A 21271-nucleotide genomic window follows, 5' to 3' on the forward strand; every position below is an offset into this window, starting at 1 on the left:
TTAAAACAGGACAACCGCTGGCGCTGCTGTATCGGTGCCACCTGATGAGGGTCGCTTGTTTTGCGATCGAAACGTCGTGATTTATTTTATTTTATTTCTACTCACGTGACTTTACCGAAAGAACCAAAGAGTTATGGATTCCTGCAGTCACGAAAGCTTTAAATCAAGATTTTAACAGGTAGTCTATGAGCAAGACACGGGGGCCCTGGATTGGCCAAAGTTCATTGTGCTGTGATTGCTGTTGTTATTAATCTTGAGCCATGTTTGATTGCCTAGAGGTGCCAAGTACGGTGTTGCCTTGGCTGATGGTGATAATGATGATGACGATGAAGGGACTTCCAAGTCCTGAGCCATGTTTGATTGCCTAGAGGTGCCAAGTACGGTGTTGCCTTGGCTGATGGTGATAATGATGATGACGATGAAGGGACTTCCAAGTTTCCCTTCAAATCTGTGCAAAAGAGCTTCATGGCTCATCGGATTCCTCCAGTAGACAACACAAATCCCGTCAGCTGCAAAGACACGCGCACACAAGCGCATGTAAATTGACACAGGGCGCACAATAACTGCTAGTTACCATTGCATTGTCAGTCATGATGTGAAGCTTTCGTGGCTGCAAGGATTCATACTCTTAGGTTGTTTCGGTAAAGTCATGTAGGTAAAAAATAAATAATAAACAATAAATAATACAAATATAATAAAAAGAATAGAACAAATATTTTTAAAATATTTATTTTTATTATTATTTGTTTTTTACCTACGTGCCTTTACCGAAACAACCTAAGAGTAGTCATGATGTGCTTTGAAATGAGATTTACAATTGATAGTTTTCGTACCAGCATCTCGTTTTCTTACCCTTTTCGTCGGTACCCGTTTGCGAACCATGCTTGACTGGTTTTAAACGGTCTCTTTATTTTCATAGCATCGTCGCTCATTTACAATTGGTGTACACGGTCGCCTCTGTGTGTCCGTGTACAGCACTTTGTAGTTCACTCTGGGTTCGAATTTTATTTATTTCTTACCTCGTGAGCATGTCCCCCCGCACCTGAGTTGCACTCGCGTTTGGACATACCAATCGAGTTACCTGCAGAGACTTGCATCACCCACCTGCAATGTCCCGTGGACGTAGGTGTCTGTGTGTCTGCAAACTGTGAAACGCGGCTCTTTAAGAGGCAAAATAACGTGTGAATGACTCAGTACGGGCAGTGACACACACACAACAACACGTTGCTGCTCAAACAGTGACTTTGCCTTAGGGGCCGTCCATAAATGACGTCACGCACCTGGGGGGGGGAGGTCAGACATTTGTGACGATGTGTGACGAGGGGGGGGGGGTGAGAAATGTGACGTCACATCAAAATGCGCAACTTTAAATAAATATAGACGACACGTTTTACTTAATTAAATAGACTTTTTAATAAATGTTTTCTCCTACATCAGAGTGCAGCGCCACATTAAATACGCACTACAATGACAATAGTTTAAAGCGATTTGAAGCATGGTTTTTTTGGGGGGTGGGGGGGCAGAGCTTTGTGACGTCATATATGAGGGGGGGGGGTCTGACTTTTTGTGACGAAGGGGGGGGGGGGTCAAAAATCGTCCAAAATTGCGTGACGTCATTTATGGACGGCCCCTTATCAATCCTACCTGCATCTCCGTGCATATCGGTATTGCACAAAGACAAAGATCCCCCGTATAGCCTGTAATAGAACTTGTGTCAAGTGCTGTTCACGAGCACCTATGAAGGCCGGCAGAGCAACACGAGGGGGGTGGGTGGCCGACACCACGCCCGGCCGCCTTTGTCTCCCTCGTGGCGATGTTTACATTATCGCACCAGGTACTCATTTGAGGTTGAGTCGACCTAGGGGAGGCCCAGGACCGGTTCAGATAATCGTCGTGTTAACCGCTCCACTACATTGCACACACACACACAGACACACACGTGTCACTCACACGAATTTGAAAGATAGATAAACTAACCAAACAGGTTAGTTTATCTATCTTTGGTAGCTACGGAAGTAACAACGCCTCGGATTGTGCGTCTTGAGCTGTCCGAACACGAGTACGAAGAAGCTACGTTAATAATAATCATCATCGAAACAACACTTGAAGGTCATGTAACAACATCGTCAGGGCACTCGTGAAAGTAAATTTAAAGTAATTGTTCTCATCGTGGGGATGTGCTGTATCTACAGGACAAGAGATGTAATCATTAACACTGTATGCTACTCGTACTGGACCAATGTGAACAAAAGCTTTGTAGCTCATCGGATTCCTCCAGTTATTAATAATTATTCTGATCCTTAAGTGAAAGCAGTGCGATTGCCACGCGGCCACCTTGATTCCCAGCCGAGGCCAGCATCAGTGGCGATCGATATCTCAATCGATCCTGGTAGGCAAGTAATCCCCTCCACATCCACCGATCCCCACGCGTTCCACCAACCCACCCTGACCAGCGTCAATGAAACCTGTTAAGTGACGAGAAGAAGAAGAAACCACCCCCAGCACCATCACTCAGCTGTCAACCCACACGGGTTTCCCACCCCGCATTCTTGTACAGGGAAATTGAGTTTTCAGGTTCGTACGGCGTGCAGCCGTTTCAATGCGGGCAACAAAAACAATTTTATCTTTGTGTCTGTGTTTGTTTCTCTCCTTGTGATGGGACTTTGTAGGATGATCGTTGAGATTTATAAGGACACGGGGTGACCAATAAGGTCTGAATTGGTCTGTAATAAGGTAGGGCACTGATAACAGGTTCACAGGTATGCCATCATCATAACAGAAACATTGCGCAAGGCCGGAAAAAAAATCGTGACGTTTCAAAACAACGCACAATGAACACGTGCAAAAAAACCACACAGACACTGCAGTTCATCACAAACCCCCGATGGGATTTTTTGGCATATCCATGCACATGGCTAAGTTTATAATACAGGTTTTTTTTGTGTGGGTTAGATCGCGTTCATATAAATGTGTCGTTCAACCCGCCACAGGCACCAAGTAAGGGTTGTCACTTTAGCACACAGGTGTGTGTTGGAGAGCCAAGACACAACATTCACAATCCGAGTTCGACGTTTCGCCAGTAATTACAACCAGCGTCATCAGGCGACAGCCAGATTTGTGGAGAAGTCCTCATGCTTCGTTCCTTTGTTGTTGTCGTCGTGATCGATCGAGAGGGTTTCTAAAACCCGGGTGATGAATCTCTGTGTCGCCATTCCTGCCTCGCTCACCAAATGAACGAAAACAAAGTGGCGAATTTCTGAAAACGGTCCCCAAGGTCTTTCCCCCCCCCACCCCCCCGAGTTCGCCAACAGCCTCGAATGAGTTACCCTGATGCTGTCGTGTAACAACAAACAAACACATCGCCACCGGGGGAGACAAAGGCGGTCGGGCGTGGACGCTGGCCACCCACCCCCTCGTGTGCCGTGCCGCGGCGATACGAGTGGGTAACTTTGTTGCTGCCGTTGTTAGAATGTTTTTATTTTGAAACGTCAAACACCTGAGCGCGTTTTGACGAACCCCCATCTTTGTGACGTCACTCCACCCATTGCCCCCCCCTCCTCCTCCATCCTCCTCCTCCTTCTCGTCCGCCTCTCGTGTGAACTTCCTTGCCCCCGTCCCTCCCTCTCGCTGACTCGTCTCTGCGCCGCTAAGCTGTGCCGCCGCTGCGTGTTGCACTGCCGTGGTGGTGGTGACAGTGGTGGTTGGTGGTGGTGGTGGTGGCAGTGGTGGTGGTGGTTGGTGGTGGTGGTGGTGGCAGTGGTGGTGGTGGTTGGTGGTGGTTGGTGGTGGCAGTGGTGGTGGTGGTTGGTGGTGGTTGGTGGTGGTGGTTGGTGGTGGTGGTTGGTGGCGTTGGTTGGTGGTGGTGGCAGTGGTGGTGGTGGTTGGTGGGGGTGGCAGTGGTGGTGGTGGTGGTTGGTGGTGGTGGTGGTGGTGGTTGGTGGTGGTGGTGGTGGTGGTTGGTGGTGGTGGCAGTGGTGGTGGTGGTTGGTGGGGGTGGCAGTGGTGGCTGTGTTGACAAACGGAGGAGCGGCGCGTGTTTTTGGATGAGAAAGAGTTGCCGTGCCCTCCTCGTCTTGCAAGCCAGGCAAGTTACCCTTTAAAGTTACCCCTTGATGTTACCCCTTGATGTTAACCACTTAAAGTTACCTCTTGATGTTACCCCTTGATGTTACCCAGTGATGTTACCCCCTGATGTTACCCCCTGATGTTACCCCGTGATGTTACCCCTTGATGTTACCCCTTGAAGTTACCCCTTGATGTGACCCCTTGAAGTTACCCCTTGTTGTTACTCCTTAAATTTACTGCTTAAAGTTACCCCTTGTTGTTACCCCTTAAAGTTACCCCTTGAAGTTACCCCTAGTTGTTACCCCTTAAAGTTACCCCTTGATGTCACCCCTTGATGTTACCCCTTAAAGTTACCCCTTGTTGTTACCCCTTGATGTTACCCCTTGATGTCACCCCTTGATGTTACCCCTTGAAGTTACCCCTAGTTGTTACCCCTTAAAGTTACCCCTTAAAGTTACCCCTTGGTGTTACCCCTTGATGTTACCCCTTGATGTTACCCCTTGACGTTAATAGCACGCAACGTAGAGGGCACGCCCGCTGTATGCTTGCTGTACATGACTGTGAAGTGAAGGCTGTGTAATGTGCACTGCGTGGTATATGTTGGAGTATGAATGTGTTTGATGTGTGTGTGTGACACTGTGTCTGTGACGCTGTGTGTGTGTCTGTGACGCTGTGTGTGTGTGTGAGACGCTGTGTGTGTGTGACGCTGTGTGTGTGTGACGCTGTGTGAGTGTGACGCTGTGTGAGTGTGACGCTGTGTGAGTGTGACGCTGTGTGTGTGTGACACTGTGTCTGTGACGCTGTGTGTGTGTCTGTGACGCTGTGTGTGTGTGTGAGACGCTGTGTGTGTGTGACGCTGTGTGTGTGTGACGCTGTGTGAGTGTGACGCTGTGTGAGTGTGACGCTGTGTGAGTGTGACGCTGTGTGTGTGTGACGCTGTGAGTGTGACGCTGTGAGTGTGACGCTGTGAGTGTGGCGCTGTGAGTGTGACGCTGTGAGTGTGACGCTGTGAGTGTGACGCTGTGAGTGTGTGACGCTGTGAGTGTGTGACGCTGTGAGTGTGTGACGCTGTGAGTGTGACGCTGTGAGTGTGACGCTGTGAGTGTGACGCTGTGTGTGTGTGACGCTGTGTGAGTGTGACGCTGTGTGAGTGTGACGCTGTGTGTGTGACGCTGTGTGTGTGTGACGCTGTGAGTGTGACGCTGTGAGTGTGACGCTGTGAGTGTGACGCTGTGAGTGTGACGCTGTGTGTGTGTGACGCTGTGAGTGTGTGACGCTGTGAGTGTGTGACGCTGTGTGTGTGTGACGCTGTGTGTGTGTGACGCTGTGTGTGTGTGACGCTGTGTGTGTGACGCTGTGAGTGTGACGCTGTGTGTGTGACGCTGTGTGAGTGTGACGCTGTGTGAGTGTGACGCTGTGTGAGTGTGACGCTGTGAGTGTGACGCTGTGAGTGTGACGCTGTGAGTGTGACGCTGTGTGTGTGACACTGTGTCTGTGACGCTGTGTGTGTGTCTGTGACGCTGTGTGTGTGTGTGAGACGCTGTGTGTGTGTGACGCTGTGTGTGTGTGACGCTGTGTGTGTGTGACGCTGTGTGAGTGTGACGCTGTGTGAGTGTGACGCTCTGTGTGTGTGACGCTGTGAGTGTGACGCTGTGAGTGTGACGCTGTGAGTGTGACGCTGTGAGTGTGACGCTGTGAGTGTGACGCTGTGAGTGTGACGCTGTGAGTGTGTGACGCTGTGAGTGTGTGACGCTGTGAGTGTGACGCTGTGAGTGTGACGCTGTGAGTGTGACGCTGTGAGTGTGACGCTGTGAGTGTGACGCTGTGTGTGTGTGACGCTGTGTGAGTGTGACGCTGTGTGAGTGTGACGCTGTGTGTGTGACGCTGTGTGTGTGTGACGCTGTGTGTGTGACGCTGTGAGTGTGACGCTGTGAGTGTGACGCTGTGAGTGTGACGCTGTGAGTGTGACGCTGTGAGTGTGACGCTGTGTGTGTGTGACGCTGTGAGTGTGACGCTGTGAGTGTGTGACGCTGTGTGTGTGTGACGCTGTGTTTGTGTGACGCTGTGTGTGTGTGACGCTGTGTGAGTGTGACGCTGTGAGTGTGACGCTGTGTGAGTGTGACGCTGTGTGAGTGTGACGCTGTGTGAGTGTGACGCTGTGAGTGTGACGCTGTGAGTGTGACGCTGTGTGTGTGTGGCTGTGTGTGTGACGCTGTGTGTGTGTGACGCTGTGTGAGTGTGACGCTGTGTGTGTGACGCTGTGAGTGTGACGCTGTGAGTGTGACGCTGTGTGAGTGTGACGCTGTGTGTGTGTGACGCTGTGTGTGTGTGACGCTGTGTGAGTGTGACGCTGTGAGTGTGACGCTGTGAGTGTGACGCTGTGTGTGTGTGACGCTGTGTGTGTGACGCTGTGTGTGTGTGACGCTGTGTGTGTGTGACGCTGTGTGTGTGACGCTGTGAGTGTGTGACGCTGTGTGTGTGTGACGCTGTGTGTGTGTGACGCTGTGAGTGTGACGCTGTGAGTGTGACGCTGTGTGTGTGTGGCTGTGTGTGTGATGCTGTGTGTGTGTAATGTTGTGTGAGTGTGACGCTGTGAGTGTGACGCTGTGAGTGTGACGCTGTGTGTGTGTGACGCTGTGTGTGTGTGACGCTGTGTGTGTGTGACGCTGTGTGTGTGTGACGCTGTGTGAGTGTGACGCTGTGTGTGTGTGATGCTGTGTGTGTGTAATGTTGTGTGAGTGTGACGCTGTGAGTGTGACGCTGTGAGTGTGACGCTGTGTGTGTGTGACGCTGTGTGTGTGTGACGCTGTGTGTGTGTGACGCTGTGTGAGTGTGACGCTGTGTGAGTGTGACGCTGTGAGTGTGTGACGCTGTGTGTGTGTGACGCTGTGTGTGTGTGACGCTGTGTGTGTGTGTGACGCTGTGTGTGTGACGCTGTGTGTGTGACGCTGTGTGTGTGACGCTGTGTGTGTGTGTGACGCTGTGTGTGTGTGTGACGCTGTGTGTGTGTGTGACGCTGTGTGTGTGTGTGACGCTGTGTGTGTGTGTGACGCTGTGTGTGTGTGTGACGCTGTGTGTGTGACGCTGTGTGTGTGTGTGACGCTGTGTGTGTGTGTGACGCTGTGTGTGTGTGTGACGCTGTGTGTGTGACGCTGTGTGTGTGTGTGACGCTGTGTGTGTGTGTGACGCTGTGTGTGTGTGACGCTGTGTGTGTGTGTGACGCTGTGTGTGTGTGTGTGACGCTGTGTGTGTGTGTGACGCTGTGTGTGTGACGCTGTGTGTGTGACGCTGTGTGTGTGACGCTGTGTGTGTGACGCTGTGTGTGTGTGTGACGCTGTGTGTGTGTGTGACGCTGTGTGTGTGTGTGACGCTGTGTGTGTGTGTGACGCTGTGTGTGTGTGTGACGCTGTGTGTGTGTGTGACGCTGTGTGTGTGTGTGACGCTGTGTGTGTGACGCTGTGTGTGTGTGTGACGCTGTGTGTGTGTGTGACGCTGTGTGTGTGACGCTGTGTGTGTGTGTGACGCTGTGTGTGTGTGTGACGCTGTGTGTGTGTGTGACGCTGTGTGTGTGTGTGACGCTGTGTGTGTGTGTGACGCTGTGTGTGTGACGCTGTGTGTGTGACGCTGTGTGTGTGACGCTGTGTGTGTGACGCTGTGTGTGTGACGCTGTGTGTGTGACGCTGTGTGTGTGACGCTGTGTGTGTGACGCTGTGTGTGTGAGTGTTGGAGCGGTGGCGACTCGAGTTCGATTTCCTCTCACGGTCAACACCCAGTGACGATTATCTGAACCGGTCCTGGGCCTCCCCTAAGTCGACTCAGCCTCAAATGAGTACCTGGTGCGGTGTGTAGTAAACATCGCCACTGGGGAGACAAAGGCGGCCAGGCGTGGTGTTGGCTACCCACCCCCTCGTGTGCCGTGCCGGCCTTCATAGGTGCTCGCTAACAGCACTTGCCCCAACAATCTGCTAAGGCTACACGGGGGATCGTTGTTTGTGTGTGAATGATGCATTTTGTGAAATGTTGTGAGGGCTATTTGTGTGACGCTGTGTATGAATGTGACGCTGTGTTCTCGTTGTGCCGTGTAATATGCGTAATACACCACGATGCTTGAATGTGGTGCTGTGTGTGGTCATATATACGAGTCCACTGTGTGTTAGGATCTAATGCACTATGCGAAGTTGTGTTTAATGTAATTTAGTGTCTGTAATACTGGAGTGTACTTCGTGTGTACACGTGTCAAATTGCCATACTGTGCATCGCAGTTTAATATTGTTGTTGTTGAAATCACAGGTGCAAAGAGCGCACGCCCAAAACTCAAAAAGAGGCCAGCCACAAACAGCACAATAAAAAGTGTACTTAGATAAAGGGCTTCGCCCAATGCAAGGTTGTATTATAAAACAATCGTGTAGGAACGCGACACTGTTTACGATAACGGACTGCGTGTGGTGGTGCAGAGGTAAGCGCACTTTGCTGTGAACCGGAGTGATCCGATTTCGACTCACAGAGTCACTTCCGCTATTAAACGTCAAACGGTGGTTGTTCATATTGCAACCGGTCCTAAGTCACCCCCTGTCACCGACCCTCACTGATCGGTGACAACAACAACTCATCCTAAACCCCCTAATCAACACCCCACGCTCGGAGCCTTCAGCCAACAATGGGTTGAAAATCTTTGGCAAATTTCTAGAAATAACGCTGTGTGCGTATGTATATGCACGATATGAAATGCTCTTTTATCTACGGAATGTGACCTTCTGTGTGTGGGTAATCTTCAAACTATCATCAGTCGCAGTATTTAGCAGGAATCCCAGCATACTTTGCATATCAAGATATCATCACAATCCTCGTACATATTCTGCACCGGAACTGTGTAATGCTCATGTAGATACCCTTCAGTTCACCATGTAAGCACGCTGCTCGTACGCGTCTACTAATGAATGAAGTGTCACGTATGAATGGACTTTTCACTCTATTTACGCTGAGGGCACGTGCCGTTATCCGCGCTGGCATGCCAATGCCTGGCACCACTAGGCTTGTGACACACGCGATAGCGAGCACCCCACCGTCACGCTCATTGATGGTGCTTACCACCCAATGGGCAGAGCTTTGAAAAGCGTAGGCGGTGCAACTGCGCCCACGGGGCACCGGACACCGGGCTACTAAGAGAGAGGGGGAATTGGACAGGGATTCGTGCACCAGGGTCCCATGCCGGCCACGGTACCACATTCTACCTAGCTGGCCACCGCTACCATTCTCATGCTAACACACAAAAGCACACATAACACCCAACAACAGCCGCCGTTCGCCACTAAGTGGCGGTGATGTCACCGCGGCGCTTGTGCCAGGCTAGGTGTACTCCGAGGCCACGTGAAGTGTCGGAGGCTCGCTGGCAGGAGGTCACGGGGACAGCCCCAGGTGCCGTGGGTTGACCGAGATGACTGGCAGATGCACCACCTGTGCGCCTTACTATGCATGCATAACAAAGACAAAGATCCCCCATATAGCCTTTAACAGATTGTAGGGGAAAGCGCTGTTAGCGAGCACCTATGAAGGCCGGCACGGCACACGAGGGGGTGGGTGGCCAGCACCGCGCCCGGCCGCCTTTATCTCCCCAGTGGCGTAGTTTACACACCGCACCAGGTACTCATTTGAGGCTGAGTCGACCTAGGGGAGGCTCAGGACCGGTTCAGATAATCCTCACTGGTGTTGGCCGTGAGCAGGAATCGAACTCGGGTTTGCCCGGGTTCGTAGCGCAGCGTGCTAACCGCTACACCGCCGTGTAGGCGTGCATGTCTACACACATACAAATCACACGCAACCAGTACTCTCATGCAAACTGTCCCGCAAACATTTTTGTTGTTGTCGTTCGACTCCGCTGCTGCTGGCACAGCAATGCACAAGTGATATTTACCCGTTGGCAGTAGCGCCGACCGCTAAATCTTACGTCACGTGCTGCCTGAGACCCATTCTGCCACTCATGAGAGCCGGCATCCTTGAATTATGTGTGCACGATGCCCTTCTGGGCGTGACTGTCATCTTGCTAGCGGGGTTCGATTGCGTCCGCGTTCGTGCTTAACAGCGCGGTTCACGCCGAAAAGAGATTTTTTTTAAACGACCTCACAAATGCGCTGCGTTGGCTGTGGGTGCTGCTATTACCGGCACTGGTTTTGGAAACCAAACTAAAAAAATTGGCCATGACCTACGAAATCTGTGGGGGTGGATGTTTCTCCTCCCTCGCTGCCGTCACTCCATCTGTGCCCAGCGTAAGTTCCCGGCAGCTCGAACCTGCTTTGGCTTTGCTCCAGGAAGCTATGGGAGTGGGTGACCTCCGCTGGCACAGCTTTTGCCGTTCCGCAGTTTGCCCTGGCAACGCTAATTTTACCACTTGCCAAGCCTATTGACGCAGAGGTCAGCGAACCGTACCGTGTACCCAGCGACCTGAGTTTGATTCCTGGCCTCAGCTCACACCAGAGGTGAAGTTTTTGCTGAACTGGTCGTGGGTCACCACCAACCCATTCTGACCAGTGTAGTGAAGTATAACTCCCGTTATCACTCTTTGATTCATTGGAACCTCATTTGCCAGTAAAAATATGATAATTGTTTTTTTACCCTTCTATCTGGCAACGAAACTGACACCTTTTTACGAGGAGTCATGTTTGCATAGACCACAATACCTGCAGTCATAATGCAAACAAAAAACACAACTCTGATAATGTGCACTGTCCTTTTGGCGTCATCTGGTCCAACCCATGTGAGACTAGGCTCTAAGGAAAGCTGTCTCGGGTGTGGACCAATCAACTTCAAGGACAGTGCACATTATCAGAGTTGTGTTTTTTGTTTGCATTATGACTGCAGGTATTGTGGTCTATGCAAACATGACTCCTCGTAAAAAGGTGTCAGTTTCGTTGCCAGATAGAAGGGAAAAAAACTATTATCGCTCTTTGGTTCTTTCGGTAAAGTCACGTATAAAGAGAAAATAATAAATTAAATACTAGCATACGACGTTTCGATTGCAACAAAGGCAATCATCATCAGGTATAAATGAAATATAAACACAAATCTAGTATACTTGGAAATGTAATGTAATACAACAGAGAGTCGGATAACATAACAGTCAACACCCTACCTGGTTGATTACGTTCTTCCTGAGAATGCTAAATTTGAGAGAGAGATAAAACACAGAACCAGAGACATACAGACAGACATATAAGCAGAGACAGATATCACAGAGATACATAGAGAGAGACACATGCATAGGCACACAGAGGTGTGTCGATAACTCCCGTTATCGACACAGCGAGGCTTTCATCCAATAGCACATTGACAAATGTCTGTATATTATTATTAATAACATGGAAGTGTTTTTCCAGTATTAAAGTATGAAAACATAAGAATAGGTTTTACCCTTTCTGGCAACAAAACAGGCGTTAAGATGTTCAAACACCAAAGATAAGTCTTTTGCAAGGAATCATGTCTGCATTTGTTTGCATGTTCACCACCGTTCACTTCAACTCTAATTCAAACATAGCAAGCAGCCAGAATAAGCAACGATGATAAATTCAATAAGCGGTCTAAGTTTACGCTCACGTTTGTCGAAAACACAAAAGGGCGAAGGAATGAATGAACGGCTTTATAGACTCGTCGTTTTTACAGAAAGCACGAAGCTGTGAGTCACACGCGCTGAAATGCACATCCTTTTCCAAGAAGCGTGACTTGGAATGTCTGCCAGAGGAATATCCATCGGTGGCCTCGATGACTCACATTTGCACGACTGCAACTCGTGTCGCTGTTGTGGAAAGCAGGCCGCAATAACTTTATGGATTTGGCACAAAACAAAAGCGCGCGCTGGGCAATCTGCAAACGCTCCGCATTGTTACCGCTAAACCTTTCTGCCTGTGCGAGGGGGTCATCGCTTAAATACCAACAACAACAAAAACACACAAGCTGACGACGATATATACGAATAGAGAGCATCGATGTGAGGAGTATATCCAAGCCTTGTTCGTGTACACTCCACGGGGCTGAATGTGCGGTACAAATGAACGGGCACACGGTACACGGAGAGGGATATGAAGCACAAATATTACCTTTCGGTGAATGCGCGCGTCTTTGCATTCGTGTATTGACAATAATTGTTACGTCCAAGTAAAGCCCTTTGTTAATCTGCCGCTGGATGAGTGCCTCCTCGTGCCTGTGGGTTATGGGGTGGGGTTTGAGCTGGCCACTGTGCGTGGGTGAAGGAGGAGGGAGCTTCATCGAGTCCTGCTCGCAGGCTGCTCACGTAGGAGCCTATAACATCTGTTTGTTCGCGGCGGTCGCCCATCCGAGCGCCGTCCAAGCTCAAATCCTGCTTAGCCTTTGAGATCTCATGGGATTGGGCGCATTGGGATCCTAGGATGGAATGCGCTTTCTAAATTTGAATTATTATTATTATTGTTATTCTATTCTAGGTGCCCAGGTGATTTGGTCACTACCACCTCAGCCATTGTCTGGACGAAACTGGGATGGTGGTGGTAAAGGCAGGCAGCACAGACGTGGGAGCATGGAAGTACTGTACAAAAAATAGATGTGACTGCAATTCCCTTTGCTTGCCACCACAATATAATATTCATTTATTTACTCGAGCTGAGTGTCGGGACTAATTTTCTAGAAGTTTCCGTGAGAAAACATTTGCCAATTTGATCCTGGTTATTGTCATGAAATAAGATTTAAAAAATATAATAATGATTATAATAATTGCAAGAAGGGCCGTTCTTTGCATCTAAAACATTAACGACATGGTATGTTGCCAAGGCTTATTCAATTTGCAAGCTTTTAAAGCTGCAACAGTATTATTAAATGGAGACAGACCTTTGCTGTTTTGGTTTGCCATCGTACCATACTGAGAGAGGGGGTGGGGCAGGGGGGGGGAAATCGCGATTTAAAAAAAAACATTTCCCCAACAGGAAGCGCTCATGAGGATACACCTGTGATGTGACGTTGGGTCACACCGCCCGCCGCCGCCGAGGGCCAGGTGACACGGAGGCGTGTGATGACGGATTCTGAGGCTCCCTTGGTGGCCTGGCTGGAGGCCATCAGCCTGCGCCAGTACGCGGCTCCGCTCATCGCCCACGGTTACCGCTGCCCCACCGACCTGGTCAGCCTGGACAATGCGGCGCTGCAGGCTCTGGGCGTGGGCCTCTCGGGCCATCGCAAGCGCATCCTCAACCGCGCGCGCTTCTGCAAGGCGGCCATGGTGTTCCGGCAACTCGACGACGTCGACGCCGCCGCGCCCGGGATCGGAGACGAGCAGCAGAGGTGGCGCTCCTCGAAGGCACGTCGCTCCGGGTGCGCCGACGGGCCGCTCAACACCGTCGAGCCGGAATACACGGACGTGGTGGAGCCCGGGGCAAACCTGTGGGACGGCAGGCACGCGTACCGCGCGGCAGCAGGCGGCGTCGCTCAAAGCGAACCCCTGTACTTAACGAGGAGCAATCTGGCCGGCAAAAAGCAGTCGTCGCTCGACAGCCTGGAGTACGGGAATCTGAACGACGGAGGATTTGGCCGTCCGTCTTTGACCAGTTCCTCAAGCTGCGATGAGTTGGACCGATGTTGCGATTTGGGTAGGGAGAGGCAAGGTGTGGGACCCTCCGTAAGTCGAGCTGCCAGAGATTTTTGGATTACCGTAGCGGAGCAGAATGCCAACTCTCGCGTTCGGACCAACAAGCCGGACTCGTGCGGTAAGGGCTACTTGTGTCCACCAACAAATTCCAACAAGGGCGCCACGCTGGCCGGTGAGAAGTTGAACCGCAATTACATGAACATCTCTCAGAGGCCGCCGCTTCCGACACCTCGACAACTGTTTCACTCACACAGGCCCAATGGTCAGCACTCGCCGGAGGTCGGATCGCCCGCCACTTTGTTGCCGCCTGTCAAAGTCCCGAGCCGCCAGCCGCGTGCCAGAAGCCCCGAACTCCGGCCTTCCGGAAAGGTCGGGTGGGAGGCCGGCCCCGCCGACAGATTCCCCGCCGCTCCCGTCGATTTCGGCCGCAGGGCCACACAGGGCGACGGGAGGCGCACGCGTGACGGGAACCTCCGGGAGAAGAGCGGACTGCAGGGCCCCGCGCCGGTGGGGCACAAAGGCCCGGCGCTGCGTAAATCCTCGGCTTGCCTCAACGGCTCGCGGTCCGAGTGCCATTCGCACGAGAGTCGGCGGGGCTGGAGGAGCAAGGTGACGGAGGGCATCTGCTTCTACGACAAGATGGACATCGCCGTGGAAAAGGAGGCGCAGCCGGCGGTCACCAGCGACGCAGCCACGCAAACGGAGACGGTCGCCCGCGCCGCGACCTCGCCTTGCGCCGCGGGGTCGCGGCGCGAGCCGTCGCCGTTGACGGTGGATGGCGGCGCCAGCTCGTCGCCAGTGCAGCGGCCCGTGCCGCAGCCGCGGAGTAAGAAGCTAGGGGTGAAGACGGCGCAACGTGAGTCTCGCGAGGAGCGCTCGCGCTTCCCTTCCTGTTCTGTACAACAACCGCTCCCGATCTTATGCCTCTACGATGCATCTGCATTTAAGCCTGCTCAGGTTTCTGTTGGAAAAAAGTTACGCGACCACTCTCGTTGGGCCCTTTTGAGTGTGATACTGCTTGATTGCTTTGAAGGAAGCGGCCGTGGTATAATGGTTAGCACAATGGACTTGAAACCCAGTGGTCGCCAGCTTGATTCGATCTCCCGGCGCGGCCAATATACCCTCCAGAGGGGCTCTCTATAGAGCTCCTTTTTAGTGAATACCCTTTCAGCCGGCAGTGGCGTGAGCAAGAAATTGCAGGGCTGCACCTTTTACCTTTTTGCAAAACGCGGCATGCGGGGAGGCCTTCCCAGTCAACGTGGAACGTTAGGGCCAACGTCGGTCCGACGGTCCAACCGCGTGCCAACACTGGCGGTGGATCGACAAAGGGCTGCAAGCACCACGCTGTCGTCGGCGTCTGCCTCTGTAGCACGCGATGATTTTGTACTGAGACCACCCCCCCGCCCCCCCCCCCCCCCGTGTCTCCGTCACTCACAGGTGTCTCCGTCAAAGGAAACCCGACTCAGCCCGAGAAGTCGATGCCTGTTCCGCCATCACACAAACCGGGGCTGCAGGAGGCGTTCTACTGTCGGTGAGTCTTCCGCTCGTCTCCGTGTTTCCCACCGCGCGCCTCTTGAAATGCTAATCGCGCTTTCATTGGTCATCATCGATCGAGTTTTGCAGCGCACCCTTCGCACCCGATCGACGCTACAACGTAGTACAAGTTCGGGGCTTACGACGGCATTGAAATGCAGGTTTGATGTAGGAGGACCTGCAGAGTCCCGAGATATGTGGGACGAAAACGAGAGCCGGGGATCAACAATTCGGAGGTTTCGCGCACTCCTTGCCATCGGTTGATGAGACCGAGCTTGAAGCGGTATAGCGACGAAGCTTGTTGAACACGCTGTGATACAAGCAACGCGTTCGTTTATATTTATTCTACCTTAATGCCGGTCAATTCCTGTTACGGGAATATTTTCAAGTCCTCGTTCGGACGTGGCCGAATGAATATCACGCGAACTCCGGTCATCCTCGCAGCAGCGGCGGCTTTTGGCTCGCCGTCGAACAAAGGCGGCGGTCACCGCATCGCGTGCTTTCAGATGCACTTCTGTGGCCGTCTGGAACGCTCTTCCGATATTAGGAAGCCACTGGAGCTATCCACTTTTAAATCATCTAGGTTGAAAACGAATTTCTTACAGAACTGCTTTTTATATTTAGTTTGTTGTCCTTCCCCAACATCTCCAATTAGCACGGTTGGCTACGTACGGCGCAAAAGAAGTTCAACACACATACACATACAACGTACGAACAGATATTTCCGACTCGTACGCAAAGTTATGCCGTTATTGACGTCACTCGAATCAGAGGCAAATTTGGGGGGAACGAAGGATGGGAGTTGTTTCCTGCATTCACTTTTTTTTTCCGCAGCCAGGAATAAAATGTACAATTTTAGGTTCTTCCTCCAGAAAACTTTTAAGCGGTGATATATTTATATATAGAGAGTTGAAGTGAGAGTTTGATCAAGGATAACGGTGATGCTGTAATAGAGCACTGTCATTTTGAACAAAACAATTAAGGCACTGCATCAGCAGTGGTTGAGCACGTGAAATTACAAAAAGACACGTTTGTGAAAGCAGTGCCTGAAGACGAGCTACTGCCTGAAACGTCAGCCCACAATACGTATTTTTCCAACGTGATGTCCTTTGAGTTTAAAGTCACGACGGCGGTATATTGGATCAGTGGCACAGTGGTTAGCGCACTGCACTATGGTCCCAACAATCTGAGTTTGATTCCCGGCTGTGGCTCACATCAGCAGCGAGTGATATCTAAACTGGTCCTCCTCCCCCTCTCCCCACTACATCCACTTAATTATAATCATGTAGCACTGACCAGCATGGTGAAGTATGGTCAGAGAACCCCCGCTGACGACGCAGTGTGGGGAGGACTTCACCCATGGCTAGATTGAGAATTGGTGAAATGTATTTATTCATTTATGTTAAAGCAGTATTCACGATGAATGTAGTGAACATATGTTTGGATGTAATAATGCATTTTTTAAAATGTGCGAATTAGTGAAATACACAAATTGTACAGTCATCAACAATAAAATGTAAATCTTAGCATCGCCAGTTTAAGGGCCACCCACCTGCAGAAACTGTGGGCTTGTGGTTTCGTACTCAGAAATTCGTTAAATTTAGCTCTGGCATTTTGATGGCTAAAATTTTGATGGCTAAAATTTGGTTCACATAGTAGCAAACTCGCCCACCTTCCCGACAGTATAACGGGTAGGTAGGCGGACAATTTTTAAAACTCATTTTACCACACACCCCTATTTCAGAGATAATTGCGCCGCTTAATACAAATTGAAAATCGTTTCTTTGACAACTAATTTCGCTTTGTTAATTGGAATGCAGTGAAAATGGTATCATAAGCAGTCTGCGGATTCAAACGGACTTGTTGGTAGGTGCTATAGAAAGTAATGTATCGGAAAATTTTACATTCGGGACCCATCACTAAGAAAGAAAGCAATGTAAAGGCGTCAATATCCCTCAAAATTCACAATGTGTTCATTTGATTTGTTTTACCAAAAAAAATGGAAACTTATGTGGGAACAAAAATGTACACTGCTCTCCAAAAAAGTTCACCAATGACCACAAAACAGTTTAGGAACCTGAAAATGTTTCCATGCTGATACCAGTCATGTATTTGAACAAATTTTAACTCGAAACTTGGAAAATTACTTGACCGTCCCGTTGCCATGATATGGAAGTTGCCGTTTTTCATTTCCCCTTAGTTCTTCTGCTAGACGAGTGATGGGAAACATAGGAAAACTATCACTGCAGTATTCTCACTTTTCATACACTGGACTATATAATCACTGTCATCAGGGACGGTCCATCCACTGCTGAATGAAGGTCTCAAGTTGTTGCCCTCTCTCATGGTCCTACGATGCACCGATCTACTTAGCACATGGCACACGAGCCGAATTTATCGCATGTATTGCTCCATCTCCGCGGGTGAACTTCCTCTGTGTGAGAGAGAATAACTTAACAAGGACATTTGCAAGGCAGGAAAAATGCGATAAAACTAATTCCATTGCACCACAAGTTTGCTAAACTGTTCGAGCTGTATGTTAGCAGGACACCACTGAAAAACCCAGGACAATTATGATGGTGAGACCTCGATCAAAATGATGAACTAAAGAGGTGGATTCATCTTATTGGTTCTTTCGGTAAAGTCACGTAGAAGGGAAATAATAAAATAATACAAATTAAACATAATAAAATAATTCTCAAGACGTTTCGGCCACAACGCAAGCAGCCGTCCTCAGGTGAAGAAACAGGTCTGTCAGAAAGACAGCGTCTGAATGAACACCACCAGGCTTGGCAGCGTATATTTAAGCTGGGTTGGAGGGGGAAGAGCGCCTTGACAAGAGGCGGATGTGAGCAACTTGGGAGTATTTTGGAAAAGCGAACTTAAAAATGAAAAAGCAACGTACCAGTGTGCCAGAAGAAGGCCAGCTATCACATATCAATCATACCCATCACCACATACTCAATGCATGCCACTGTAGTATGAATAATCAAAGAGTGAAAGTGATCAAATGAGCGTCAGATGTGATGCTTTTTCTCCCACTTACAGCCCTGAGCCAGCGCAGGCAATTTCACATTCAATCCAGGGATAAATGTATCCATCGGGAAACCATTGTGGACTTCCCCACAAAGTGGTATTCATTTTATCAATCGGAGCGGGAGTTATTGGCTGAGTCAACCCCAATCCATGGTTTTATCTCGCAACCTTCCGATTGCGAGTAACTCGCCCTGTGGCTGAACCACCTGGCTGGCGAGCTCTGTGTGTAGCAGTGTTCTTCACTGATGTTCAGAGGGGGGCAGCGATTTTTGCCGATAAGACATCAGTTGCGAGGGCCGCCACACATTCGAAACCATTTGTGGTTTGACAGCAGCACGATGATCATGGTGATGGGGGTGGTGTTGTCACTCTGTGTGTCTTGTCGGGGTGCCCACGTCAGGGGCCGCACTAAAGGCCGCGCGGTTCCTTGCGATGAAGAACACCGTACTGTAGAGAATAGAATTACAGACACAACACCTGTAATCCAGTGATTGGAGGACGCCCGCTGGTGAATGATTTCTATTTGGCTCTCAAAGCATTTGGACTCTTCCGTAGCCAGGGTAGGGAATATTATAGCGAGTGGATTCATGAACCCATCTGTGCAGAGCTGTAAGTGTGATATTTTTGTTACGCTGTTGCTCAGCACGAGCCCCGAGTATGAATGTGTCGTGAGAATTCCGTCTGAACATTATAATCTGCAGTAATTAAAAATAATAATCTATCCTCACACAGGTGACATGATGTTGCGGGTATTCTGAGCGGTAACACATTTTTTTATATTTTAATCGACGAGGCTTGCACGAGCATGATTCACTACTGTCCAGTCAACCGTAACTCCATGTGGAAACCTTACACAGCTGAGCTGAAATAAAATTTGGACAATTACTTAAAGAAATGTGTCAATCTGCAGCTGGATGAAGGCATCCCCGATGCCACTTCTATAGTGTGGGCTGTTTGACCATACTTCACCACGCTGGTCAGTGCAGGCTGCTGAACGGGGGGGTGTGGGGTGGGGAGTGGGTGGGGTCCTATACCCAGTACTAATGTCACTCTGTAACGATCCATCAAAAAACCGAGTTCATTTCAGGTTATGCAGCTTCGTTTCCACCTGAAGTGCTCGTCGCCGGCTGTCACACTCGAGCACATTCTCGGTTACTTGTCGTAAGCCTTCGGACGTTAGGTCACCTTCCTGTCCCACTGGCCACCACGGCACAAACAGGACATTGCAAATCGCTCAACTGCGTCCGGGTCAGATAGTCTGGCGAGTACACGCAGGGCGCTGAATGTGCGACGCCCACGGGCGTTTTCACACCGCCAACGATGTGCAAGCGGGCACGTTATCTGCTGACAACACCGACCACATTCAGGAAATGTGACTACTTAATAACTAGTTCTGCTACTTGCTACAACTGCCGCTACTACTGCTGCCCATTTGGTGTTGTTACTCAGCACACACACACACAGTCGGCACACACACATTCACGCAGTTGCATGTACTGTACGTTGAACTTCTTTCGCACGACAAACTAAAAACAAAAAAACGTTCCAAAGAAATTAGTTTTCAATTTAGATTTAAAAGTGCGTAGCTCCAGTGGCTTCCTAACATCGGAAGGAAGAGCGTTCCAGACGGTCGCGGAAGCGCATCTGAAAGGGCGAGATGTACGCAACAAAGCAACGGCAGGCGGCCGTGCGCCCCCTGCCGCTCGCTACGCGAACATCTGCACATTTTTTTTTGCGAACAAATTGGAGCTAAATTCAAATTGTTAGCAATTGACACACACACATTCACACAGCCGGCAAACCACTTCTGCGCGAATCCAAATGCTCTGCACCCGCGTGGCGCACGGCACCCTGGACGTGACGCATCTGCAAACCGTGTAATTACCCACACGGTTTACCCACCCCCCATTCTTGTACATGGAAATTGAGTATGAAATTGAGTTTTCAGGTCCATACGACGTACAGCCGTTTCAATACGGGCAAAACTAAAAAAAAAAATCTATTTGTTTGTGTTTCTCCCTTGCGGATGGGACTTTGTTGGATGAACTTAAACATTTATAAGGGGCACGGGGTGACCAATAAGTTTTGAAGTTGTCTCTAATAAGGTAGGAGGGCACTGATGAGGAGTTGACAGATATGCGTACGCATGCCTGCGCATCGCCGATCTGACCACAGTCACCAACGGCGACCACCGCTGCTGTGCCGGTGACGCGCGCGCGCCCGAACAACGCGTGCGGCTGGCACCAGATCCGGGGACGCGTGGGTTTATTCTCATCCGCTTTTCGCTCAAAGCCACATCCAGCAAAGCGCGCGGAAACTCTCCTCTGTCGACGCGTGGGCCTCCCCGTTAATCCGCGCGCCGACTCTTGTTTCAATCGCCCCGCGTCTGCAAGATGATGATGACTGCGGGTGACCTGGAAGCGTGCGAGAAAATAATTCCGGTTGTCGGCTCTGTCTCCGTATCGCACCGCGGAGGTGGGGCTGTAAGGTCGTATGCTGTACTTTTTTCGCGCCGTACGTAGTCAAGCCGTGCTAATCGGGAGCTCTGTGGATTTTTTGCGTCGCCGGAGAGTGAGAGATGGCAATGACTTGGAGAAGGACCTCGTCCAGTAGACCGTGGCTGCTGCTGACGAGGATGATCGTAGCGTAGTTGTACTCTAAATACTGGGTTCGCGTGTGAAGGTTTAGGCAGTAACTTGGAAGGCAAGTGCTGGTCGATGACTCAGACTTGCCAAACGCCTCTTGGAGAGATTGAGCGGTGGCGACGGCTTTTCTTTTCCATCCAGCAGCGGGTAGATCACGGCTTGATGAGGACGCATCTTTGTTGATGTGTTGGCGCGTACGTGAAGAATTAGCGGGGTGCTGCATAGGAGGTGTCTCGCTGTGAAAGCGGCGTGTGTGGATGTCGAGTCAGCCCCCTGAAATTTTTTTCACAGACAAGTCAAAACAAATTCTGGCGCATAAATGAGTCCAACTGCAGGATGGATCGTCGCAGCCGTTTCCCTTGCAGACCGGGGGGGTGAGAGCCAGAGCAGA

General features: G+C 50.4%; 1 protein-coding gene across 4 annotated transcripts in view; it reads left to right on the forward strand.

The window, feature by feature from the left end:
- The window catches only part of LOC144724063 (arf-GAP with Rho-GAP domain, ANK repeat and PH domain-containing protein 1-like), a 115654-nt gene that overhangs the window by 12736 nt on the left and 81647 nt on the right, over positions 1-21271 (forward strand). For all 4 annotated transcript variants that reach the window (XM_078602910.1, XM_078602912.1, XM_078602913.1 and 1 more), the window contains exons 2-3: positions 13011-14522; positions 15104-15197. In XM_078602910.1, the coding sequence (XP_078459036.1) occupies positions 13097-14522; positions 15104-15197 (1520 nt within the window). In that variant the 5' untranslated portion in view covers positions 13011-13096. The remainder of the gene's footprint in view (positions 1-13010; positions 14523-15103; positions 15198-21271) is intronic.

This window comes from Lampetra planeri, chromosome 19 (genome assembly GCF_965212315.1).
Source record: "Lampetra planeri chromosome 19, kcLamPlan1.2.h2, whole genome shotgun sequence".
In the NCBI taxonomy this organism is placed as follows: domain Eukaryota; kingdom Metazoa; phylum Chordata; class Hyperoartia; order Petromyzontiformes; family Petromyzontidae; genus Lampetra; species Lampetra planeri.